The sequence below is a fragment of the Saccostrea echinata genome, unplaced genomic scaffold, assembly GCF_033153115.1.
Source record: "Saccostrea echinata isolate AGI-Se365-2 ecotype Australia unplaced genomic scaffold, CSIRO_AGI_Sech_v1 ptg000010l, whole genome shotgun sequence".
Lineage (NCBI taxonomy): Eukaryota > Metazoa > Mollusca > Bivalvia > Ostreida > Ostreidae > Saccostrea > Saccostrea echinata.
The window spans coordinates 8068931-8081099 of record NW_026889759.1 but is presented as its reverse complement, the minus strand read 5'-3'; the positions used below and the strand labels follow the sequence as shown (position 1 = coordinate 8081099).

The window sequence follows — 12169 nt, the reverse complement described above, 5'->3', positions numbered from 1 at the left end:
GTACTCACGTTTTTGCTATTTCATGGCTGTTTATAGAAAATAAAAGTAAACTTTTTTTAATTTAATGCACGATACTTACTATGCGAGTGAAATCTGAATATAGTTTACGGACATCATCTTGTATCTAGTGTATTGTTAGAGGAGTAAGTAAGAACTCTGGTGCACCCGTTTCGGAGTTTATTTGCAAAATTTTTTAATTTATAAGTATAGATAAATGTATATAGGAAACATCTTACTGACAGAAACACCATATTTGGACATATTAAGATGCAAGCATTTCCCTTATTTGTAAATTTAAGTTGAATTGACCCATCTAGACTAGGGTGGGACAATACATATACCGTAATATAGATCAAAGTTTTATACAGTAAATATATCGAGTAAATCTGTAAAATTATTTGTACTCAAGAACAGCAGTGCTAAAAGAAGATGGGCGAACAAGCCTCAATTTTTTTTAATAACAGAATGATTTTTACAGAGAAAATTTTCCTCAGAAAAGTTTTATTTATCATAATTTCATAAACTTCAATGATGAGAACTTTACTCTTAATAAATTCACAAATTGATTATGATTTTTATATATCTGAAGCTATAGGCATTCTGTGCGCCTTGTTCACCCACCTCCTTAAGTCTTATTGTAAAGCAAGCTGCTTCATGTAGTGTAGATTCAAGTTTGTTCAAATTATGACCCCCAAGGCTAGGATGATGCCATAACATGGGAGCAAACCTCAATATAGAAATAAATGGGAAAACATTTTAAAATATTTAGAAGAGTAGGGTCAAAATTATACTAGAATTAATATTGACACGCAAGCATCCCCATGTTACCCCTTTGGCTAGGGTAGGGACACAAAAGAGTATACATGTATAGAAAATACAAATCAAACTGGGCCACTATTGGCAAAATTGATATACAAGAAACCCTCATAGTGAAGGCTTACAATTGTACAAAATATCTATTTTTAGGCAATTCTTCAGATTTTGCAAGAATTACAATGTATATTATATAATGTAGGAATTAATTCCTTCATTGCAAAAGCCCTTCCTGACAAAGGTTTCCAATAAAAAAAATAATCTCTTTTTAATAAGTTTTAGTTTGTACAAATTTATTGCTCAGAATTCATATATGTATGAAAAACCATTATACAAAAAATTAAAACTTACATGTAAAACAAAATTTTCAATGTATATCTGTGACAATTTCTTCAGCATGATTAAGTAGTCTTTAGTCTCTCCAAAAAATCACTTAAATACTTGGTATTGCATAAAGATTCCTTTGTGTCAGAATTTGATTAATGAGTATTAAAATCACATAAACCACTCTTTTCACACACTTAGATAATATAGTAATAAAAATATCATTGTTTACCCTTGCAAAGCATTGATACAAGATATTATGACATATAACCATGGACGTCTTTGTAACTCTATCAGAGTTTTGTGATTAGGAAAAAAACCTCTCTTGTTTTAAAGTGGCAGTGAATCACATGCATTTGTTTTGGAAATAATTTTTTTAACCCATAGTATAATGTTATTATTATACTATGGGTTAAAAAATTTATCACCGAAACAAGTACCTGTGCAGTGAATGTAGATGTTACATCACATGAAAGAATTGTATTTGCCGGTTTCAGTAATGTCGTTGTAGTCCATCTTAAGAAGACATAGAAAGACAAATCCTTCTAGAATGCATAAAGAATTGGCTGCCCACTCTAACATGAAGGAGAAATTGTACTGTACAGTGGTGTTATTGGGATAGATGTCACGTGAGGTAGAATCCATATCACGTAGGGCGATGAAGCAGATACCGCTGGCTATACCACACATACCTATCAAAATATTGAAATGGTATAATCCTGATCATAATGAGGACTAGAATGGCAGCGCATACCCAAATAACTGAGTAAGCTGCTTATTTAGAAACAATATATATATACAAAGTATTGAATCTTTAAAAATAATCATATAAAGTCAATGATAATTACGGTTGAACTTCGTTATCTCGAACACCGATTTCTCGAATACTAGGGATATATCGAAGTGAGTTGGCAGTCCCAACCACTTTTCTTTTACGTTTTTACCCTCGTTATCTCGAATCATCGAATATCTCATTTAATCTTGGTCTGAACAAGTTCAAAATAACGAGGTTTGACTGATTTTTTTCCAGATTGTGAAAAAGTATATCACAATTTAAAGTTGATTTTTTTTTTTAAAATTTCCCCGGAAAAAAATCTCCCTCCTTCCCCAAGTAATCGTGACCCTTAGTATCCACTTTTGTCAAGATAATAATGAGAAAAGTTCACCATTTACGCATGAAAATGAAAATATGTGTTGAGTTACAAACCTGCTATGAGGCACAAAATTGATGCTGCAAGATAGAGGGTCGATCGCTTGGCATCGTTACACTTAGCTGGCCACAGACCACATATCATGGTCAAAATGGCAAAAATCTGGATCCCCGCAGAGGCTACCGCACAGCCCACCCAGGCGCGCTCCATGTCTGAAATTAAAGGAAAATAATTAGTATAATTTTCAATGACGTCATTTATTACAGCTTTCAAATATTAATTGAAGTTCTGTGCAAAATTGAAAAGGGAATATATATTACTATTTTTGTTAAACAATAGTTGTGATTTGCCTTCTTTGATACCCCCTATATATCAATATGTGTATCAACTTTCACTTGCTGAAAATAAAATTTTTTGGGAAAATTGTACTTTTTTAAAAGAATAAAATAAATATATGTAAAAATCGAATTTAAATTATATCAGTGGAAATTATCAACACACAAGCAAATAAATACCACCACCCCCTTTCCAGAAAAAGGAATATGTAAAGAGTTAAATTTCATGATTATGATGGATTAAAATACAAAATTCTCTTTATTGGTACCTGTCAAATCCCCCATCCCCCCAAAAAAGAGTCACAGAATACTGAAACATTTGACTAATCTATATATAATTATAATGTCAGAGAGCGTGTTTTTTAACGTTGCACTTAAATTATCTTAAATTTTGATTCATAAACCAACTAATAACATCCTTAATAGTTTGTTACCAGTCTGTCAATATATTTTTTCCCCTAGAGATACAGTTCTGCAGCTAGTTTGGATCCAAATCTATTTACATTTGTACTGATCAAAGGTCATTGTCTTACATATCACCAAATTATACAGAAGACAAATATTCTTATAAAACTCACGAAGGTAGCGCTCATCCTCCGCTTTCTTTGGCATCACCCTAGGGATCAAGTCCTGGTAAGTGTAGGCACATTTGTTTACACGTCTCTCATAAGGCACGTCTGAATGAAATATATATATCTTTGAAAATTAATATCTCTATAAAAATTTCCTTTGTGGTTCAAATTGTAAGCAAAGCAGAAGGAGAAATTATTTTTCCAACAAGTTTGTGTGAAGGCGGTGGAAAGATAATGACAAAAATTCAATCCCTCTACTTTTCTTTCTAGAGTATACATGTACTAGTATACATGTTCTTTCATATAAATATCAAATTTTTCTTTATTTTAATCATTTATTTGACATAATGTTCATATTTTTTCCATATGAGTATTACAAAATGCTTGGCATTATTGTCCTCTACAATTTTGTTTTTTTCAATTTTACTTTGTATGAAAAATTCTAAATTTTTGTAGAGGAGAGAATTATCGCTTGGTTTTTTTTCTTTTCTTTTCAATTTTTTTCTTTTCCTTCTTTTTTTCGGGTTTTTTTTTTTGGGGGGGGGTTGTTTGTTTGTTAGTTTTTCTTTGTTTTTCTTTGTTTTTTGGGTTTTTTTTACTACACTGTTCTATAAATAAAACACTTTATTGATCCCTCTTCTTGAGAAAGAGAGTCTTCACCTTTCACTTTGAGATTGATATCTTCTATCTTTAAATACAGCCCCCCCCCCCCTCCTTCCTGGATGCCTAGCAGACTTGAATTTTTATAAATTATAACTACCGCTATACTATGCTATTCCTTACAACTAAAAAAAAAAAACTAGATTAATCACAATCGGATAAATGACTTTTAAGAAGTTGCTTTTGAGATCACGATCAAATATATATCGTATGATGATGGTACATAAATAAGTCTGAACAGGCCCAGGACCCATGTAGGAGATTGGGGAGGGGGTGTCCTCAAGTAAATGCATGCAGGTGCTTTGAAACTTCGATCTCGCGACATAAGAGGCTCAACTTATACATAACTGAGACATAATTAGCAAATACTCAAAGAGTCGAATGAAAAAAAAGACAATTTCCATTGTAACAAATTTATAATGTTGTTCTTCGCGAGATTAAATCTCTCTCTGTGGGAGGGCTATTTTCAATTTTCCTTGGTTCTCAGTTCTATATGTACGCATTGTTTGTGGCATATAGGTTCTCCATTGGCGTCTTTTTGCATACAAAGACACTGCATGTATATGTATAAGCTATAAGCACTGAAAACGTCTGTTAATTCAGAATAACTGTAAGTAGACACCAATGTCAATTATTAAAATCAAACAAACAAGAAACGTACACAGACTTTGCAAAATAAAGATAAATAACTATTGGTACTCTAAAAAAAATATTTTCAGCATGCGCGGATCTGGGGGGGGGGGGGGGGGTGGACCCTGGAATTTGCAGAGTTATTAAAAGTATATACTGAAGCAAATAAAAAATGACTTTGGACCCCCCTCCCTTAGAAAACGTGGACCCCATCATCACTACCAAGAAATAGGTGTTTTCACGTGTGGAAAATGGATTTTACGTTATTTTTTATTTGACTGGGACGGAACCCCTACCCCCTGGAAAAAATTCCTGGATCCGTGCCTGTTCAGTATGTGGATTTTATAAGAAACAATTATTCATTTAGACCTTGTATCAGATTCAGAAATGTTAGATAAGAAATAGAACGTTATTACAACATAAATACGTACCCCAAAGAAGTTAACCACAGATACATCAGGTATGGATAGTGTAACCCCCCCCAGGTATGGATAGTGTAACCCCCCCCCCCCCTAACTTTCTTAAGATTTTTTTTTTGGCCACGGAATCTTGTAAAAAAAAAAAATACATGAATTCCAAGCATATTACACTTAAATTCATAAAATTTCCCGTTTTAGTGAAGTTTTAGAGATTGCCCCTCCAACGTTAGGACAATCTCTAAAGCTTAACAGTGAAATATTCATGTATTTTTTACAAGTTTTTGTGTCCATTTTTTCTTTAAGGGGGGGGGGTCTATATGCCAGTGCCTTTGGTAATATCTTTTCTATACTTTCTCAAATGTACAGTGCCCCACATTCCTTTCTAAAAAAAAGTTCATGACCTAACATAACCACGCTCTTGATAATCACAGCTTTTTAATACGTTACACTTTTCTCAATGGATAGGTCCAACCAACCAAAAAGATTTATAATACCTTAGTGTACAATCTATATACCCAAGCGTGAAAAAATCCGACACACCTTTATAAACCTTCCGTCATGTAATACATGTTGAAATGAATACAGATGATTTTGCTATTTTAAAACTTGGTTTTCTGTAAATGTTTTTGTTTAATTAGAATGCATGGATTTTATTCCTGAGTTGTGTAGTACGTTTTGTCAGTTTAATAATTAACAAGGAAACATGATATGACGTGTTCTTAAGATCACAATTATATCAACTCCCCCCCCCCCCCCCAACCTATATCATTTTAAGCAAAGAATTTTTTTTTCCTCTGTGCGATGGACTACTTTATAATTTTTTATGAAATATATTAATTTTCACTATTGAGTTTCGTGTTTCTGTGAAATGTCCTCGTCAGTTTTTATACTGACTCATAGGAATGGGAATTTGAACAGAATACGTACCATTAATAAACTGAAATATCTACATCTAGTTTGAGGGCAATGAGAAAAATAACTCCTGCTATATAATTATTTATCATAAAAAACCAAGTGTATAGGTGTGGCAATTCGTATGTGTCTGACTCATTTGTATATCACCAGTGTAAATCATCATTTTTATTATTATTATTATTTATTTACTTATTTATTTATTTTTTGATGTAATTTGATCATAATGATATACATTGTTGATATCAATCTCCCTATACCTTGAGTAAACATATTGATCCGTGCCCTTATTTCTTATCCGTATCGATGTACGCTATGAGATTTCACAATCATTAACACGTTCTTTATATTGATATGATCAAAAATTTGAGCACAGATGTTAATACATACCCTTGGGTACCTCCTTTGAGTAACATTTTCGCCACATTCCGAAACTATACGAAAAAGTATTAGCCACTGTTGTATTAGAATTGTCATTTTTAACTGTGTACCAATAGTCTGTGACAATACTGGTTAGAATAAGTCCCAGAGAAATCAAAATCATACACAAGACCAGGAACAAGAGACAGAGCTGTCCACGCCCCATGGCTGAGGGTCAGGACAAGGTTTTCTGTGTAGTGGTCAAGACAGCGCCCCTCTGCTACCACATAACCGGTTACGGTTCCTCTGTCACAATACCTTAATACCTGTAAAAAATGGCGAGGACCGTAACGAGGGGCGGGTCTCAAAAAGCGAAATTTAAAACACCGTATGTCAGACGATTATTTATGTAAATCTGTCGGGACAACTAATGCATTGCATTCTAAACACAGACTAAAAAGTTCAATATCGTAATTATTTACATATATCTATTGATATAAGGAGATTCATGAATATATTACTCAATTTAGTGTACGAGGTCTCGTGCTTCAATTTCCTTGAAATGATTAATGAGTTCTTGAATTTAATCATGCTGAAATTTCTGGTTCACGTGAAGATGTAATTGACAAAGAATGAGACTAAGTTCATTAAAAATAGTAAATTTTTTCAAGTCCATAAAAAGACAGATTATAATCGCCCGCAAAGTAAATGGATTAAAACATCAAGAAGAGACGGCTGTGATTAAGTTTGACAGCATTAATTGGGCGAAACATTAACATTGTATAACAATTATTTTTATCGGCACAGGTGAATACATAATGTGAATACATAATTCACCGCTGCCTATGTACGAGTATAATAAACTTTGAAAGCTAAACTAAGAACTTAATCATTATTCTTATGCTATTCCATGCTATTCTTTTTAGTGTTTTTTTTTTAAATGACCAGATGAATGTGCGATTCATATTCGCTTCTCACTGTGTGACAATCACTTTCCATGACTTTTCCATCTGACTGGGAAACAATTCTTACTGGCATTGGTCAGTTCTATCTGACTTAATGTACATGAGGATAACAAGATGTATATATTTCAAAATCTTCTGATTTAGTGAATAATACAAATCTCTTGCTGGTTGCTGCAAAGTACTAGTATATAAACTTTTTGTTGTTCCTTATGAGTGCACCCTTACGAGAAAAAATGATGATTTGTAAACTTCAAGCAGTGTTGATTAAAAAATAATACCAACATGGATTGCTTTTTTCACTGAAAAATAATACGTATGGTAGCCAGATGTGGGAATGATATTGCCAAGATCGACTGGACGGTTGGCGATTGTCTGTTGCGATTGAATCATAAACACTGTGAAATTTAAACATTTTTCATCACTAATAGCAAAAACTTCTGTGGGGTATCCGATACCTTTTGGTAGACCGTCTCCATGTTTTTCCATTTTTTTTCCTCTTCCCCGCTGGATCCATCTTATTGCAACCCTAAGGACATAGTCTGGTTGCATGCTGAAAACATGGACTATCCACTTCCATCTCCTCTTCTTGATCTCTAGGGAGAGGGACAGGGTGTTTGTCCTCCTGTAAAGTTCTTCGTTGCTGATGGTCCTTGGCCATAAGATACTCACTATCCTTCGAAGACATCTTGTCTAGAAAACATCTATGCTGCTGATAACTGTATTTGTCAACGTCCACGATACTGGCCCAAGAAGGACTCTTTACAGTCATTCTGCGATAAATTTATGGACCAATTCAGAGTATAAAACATGAAAAAAATAATTGTTTCAAATAGCAAAATGAACATCATAATTCTCTAAAGGACATATCAGTGAACTTAAAAACAAAGAATTGGTCACAAATCTGGTATCGTTAACTTTTTACAACAATTTCAAGATACCATTGATTTTAAGGTAATGTTACGGAAGTTAATGCTTGATCAAGCCTTATTATTTTTAAATAAAGCTGAATTTGACCATTTTTTTGTTTCTGATGTTCAGTAAAGAACGCTAAAGTATGATTCATGAAGTCTCGCATGAATCCGAATTTAAATTAAATTTTCGGGAAAAATATCGTTACGGAAGTTAATTCCCAGCAATAAAAGTTAAAATTCTCTTCAATAGTTATGATCAAAGTTTGTTTTAGGATATTAAACAAAAGTATGAAGCATTTCGCTCCCAAAATCGTTACGGAAGTTAATCGATTTTAAGCGACATGCTTATGATTTTGCATGAAAGGAGATCCATGCATTTCTTTGCGAGAAGTGGTTTGATTTCTTTTTATATAGGATAAAAGACATTTTTTAATATTCATTGAAATCTATTCGAACGATTTTACGGCTGAAAATTTTATCTTGAAATTTGTAAATAAATGAAGCAACATTGAGATTTGCAGTGGAATACGTTTTTCAGCATTACAATATGTTCATATCAAAACTTAAACTGCATATATATCGGTGAATATTTACAAAACCAAGTGTGTATGTTAGGTTTTAGAGTTGAAATCGACCTTTAAATTTATAGTTAAGATATTACAAAGGTAAATTTGTAAGCGACATAAAAAAATCTTAATTGGTCATGTTTTTGTAGAATGACTGTTTAACACTGCTCTGGAAGATTAATTTAGTATTGTTGCCGACTTTTGATGATTTCCAGACGTATCTCCGCTGGCTTTTGTGTTGAGGGCACGAATGTCTGTCTCTGAGTTTTTCTCTGCTGTGATCTTGCTTCCCAGGAAGATACACTTCCTCTTTATGCATATTGTGCAGAGTTGTAGGTTCTGCAGCTCTGGTACTGATCTTCATGACTTTTGACCTTCCATGAGTCAATGTTTAGCTCAAGTTTTGTCACTTTGTAACAAGGTTGTTTATTTTACTTTGTATATCTTGATGGCGATAGGAAACAAGCCCATCCTTTCCCAAGTCTTTTCTGATGGACCGTCTCAATGTTTCTTCAGGTCTTTGATTTCTTTTCCCCGCTGTAATCCATCTCATTGCAACCTTTAGGACAGAGTCTGTTTGCATTCTAAAAACATGGCCTATCCATCTCCGTCTCTTCCTCTTGATTTCTAGATAGATTTGTTGAAAATTTGAACTCCTTTCAATTTCTTCTTTGCCGATGGTCCTTGGCATTCAGACATCTGGTCTGGAAAGCATATATTCTGTTGATTATTGTATTTGTCAACTTCCATGATTATGACCATACATCCTCGGAGAAGTTCCTGTTGAAGATTATTAAGCTGACAATTGATGATTTTTAGATATTCCTCAGTGATGCTAAAGCTCTTCTGCTTTTGATATGCAGACAAGAGTGACTATCTCTGTATTACCGTCTGCTTCAGTCTGCTTGCTTTCAAGGTAGTTGAACTCTAGCATGTTAGCCGATTTTTGTTCTATTATACAGCTAGGTCTATTGCTTTGCTCAGTATGTCTTGATGACGATGTAACACAAGTGCAAGGTCGTCTAGCTGCAGAGTCTAGCTGCAGAGTATCCCAGCATAGGGTTCAGATGATTTCTCTTTTTGTGTTTGTAGTTATTTACTGACCAGTTTATTCATAATGTGAAGAGAAGTGGCAAGAGCAAGCAGCCCTGTATGAATATGGAAATCTTTTGCAAGACTTCTACCACAGACAATTTTGATAGAGAAAGCTACATACAATATCCCTATGATGACGATGATTTTGCAAGGTATTCCATAATGCTTCAGTGTTGTCCATACAAACATCGAACGCCTTCGAGAAGTCAATAAAGTTGACTTACAATAGAGAAGTTCTTTTCTTTGCTCTGCTTCACGATTGCTCTGAAAATACCTAATAAGAACAACATCGACCCCTTCTAGATACAACCTACTCTTTTCTTAATATGGAATCTACTATGACGGAGAATATGTTCAATATCACTCTAGGCCTACTCTAAATTATGCTGTTGACAGATAACATAATACCCCTCCAGTTGTTGCAATCCGTTAAATCTTACTTCATCAGTAGCTTCACAATGTGGCCAGTCTTCCAGCACGATTGCAACTCCCCTGTAGTCTAGAACTTTCCAAATATCTTTGTCATTAATGCTAGTGTTAGGTTTTATTTTGCCGTCCGTAGCTCTGCGCCATGTTGATCCCTCTCCACGCAGGCGCTTTATTTTGAGTTGGTGGTTCCAAGCTGATTGGTATGTGTAATGTTTACCCCATACTCTGGATCATCCATTTTAAGAACTCTTTCAAACAGTCCCTTCCAACACTTCAAATTGCCATCGTCTTTAGAGAATTGGTCCCTTGTTTGTCTTTGATTGAAAGATTTGATGTTTGATAATTTCCTGCTTGTGTCCTTACTAATTGGCAAAGAGTCCAAATAAATACAGCAAGATCATTGTATTCAGTAAGATAAATATAAAATATATGTATTAAATGAACATCCAAATTATGTACTGATTTTCAGTTTTTAATGCTTAACCGTTAATTAGGGTCCAGCAAGGATTTGCGGGTGCCCTATAGTAATTACTCTGTCCGTCTTGTCATTTTTCCGTCCACAAATTTTCTGTTTTTTTTCAAATAACTTTTTTTTAGGATTGACCAATTAAGTTCAAATTTGGTATGTTGGTTGAATAGGCAGTAAGACGTATTTTGATGCTTAGTTTGGTTCTCTGTGTCATCCGTTTGGAGCTGGGGTGGTGGGGTAGATTTCTTAACTTTATATAAGAGTGAATGGGCAAAGAGAGATAACTGCTGAGAATGTTCCTATTGTAAACTATGAAAGGCTTCAATGAGTCTCTTGGGATTAATTGACTTTCCTCTTGAAGAAAATCCAAAGCATTTATCTTTATCTGTCACATTGAGATTAATTAACACCTCTGTCTGCAAATGAAGTTGGGTTTGAAGTTAATAAGGTCAATTCTGAATGATGTTTACATTCTCTGAAATGTGTAAGATACACAGTGACTGAGTTATGATTTTATTGAATTCTAAAAGCAAGATATAGATAAACATATCTTTATTATTATTATTTTATTTTTTCTTTTTCTTTTTTCTTTCTTTTTTTTCCTACCTTATATAAATTCAAGAATACTATTTATTTTAACAGGTATTCAGATAATAACCTCATTCTGTCATTGCTGAAAAAATTCTTATTTTAAACTTAGGAGAAAAGGATGAGATAGCAGTACAATTAATCCCCTGGGATTAATTATCTTAACTGGTTGCAGAAAATTTTAGAGGGTTATCTGTCTGTCACATTAAGTTTATTAAGACCTTTGTCTGCAACTGTTGTTTGTTTTGAAGTTAAGGTCAGGCCTGGGTGATATTTGCATTCACTGAAGGCTGACATTTTAGAAAACACATGCATGTTTCATTCTTCTTTAAATATACATTTAATTGAGTTATTATAGATAAATTATGATGTTTTCTACTGCCTTGTGTAAATACAAGGATTCTATTCACAGGTTGTTGGATATATAGGAATTATCTTGAAGTTTTATTATTACAGTTGCTGTAGCTTGTTCTTCTTATATTTTTGTAATCAAGTAAAATTCTCATTCCCTAATCTGCACCCTTATATTTCTACCCCTCGGCGGGGCCCTTGCTGACTGGTCAGATTTCTAGTTTACACTAATTAGGGTCCATTGTTTGGCTTGAGCAATTAATTATCTTCTATCATGCAATGATTGGTCAATTGTGGGAGGAAAGATCCTCAGTATGCATTAATAACAAAAGCCATGTAAGGTAAACAAAGGTTTGTCATATACATTGTACATTTTTTTCTACCAGTGCATCGGGCGATTTTGAAAAAAAAGTAACAATACTAAGGCTATCGTGATCGTAATATTGTCGAAAGATTGTTGGACAATTTTTTTCATTGCTGTTTATTATTTTATGCAACGCCTAGTTTGGGTATATGAAAGATTGAAAATGAGAGAAATCTCATGTTTAACTGATGAGTGTAAATTTTGAGAGTGGTGCAGATAAGCACCAGGAAGGAGAAACAGAATATATTCTGTTAA

General features: G+C 33.7%; 1 protein-coding gene across 1 annotated transcript; it reads right to left on the bottom strand.

Annotated features, from left to right (window-relative positions):
* Positions 1–1078: 1078 nt before the first annotated feature.
* On the bottom strand, positions 1079–6543 carry LOC133184683 (uncharacterized). The gene is made up of 4 exons (XM_061319760.1): positions 6207–6543; positions 3202–3300; positions 2345–2500; positions 1079–1829 (listed from the first exon to the last, which is right to left on the bottom strand). Exons 1-4 carry the CDS (start codon positions 6400–6402, stop codon positions 1603–1605), a joined length of 678 nt encoding a protein of 225 aa, XP_061175744.1. The 5' UTR covers positions 6403–6543; the 3' UTR covers positions 1079–1602.
* Positions 6544–12169: the final 5626 nt, after the last annotated feature.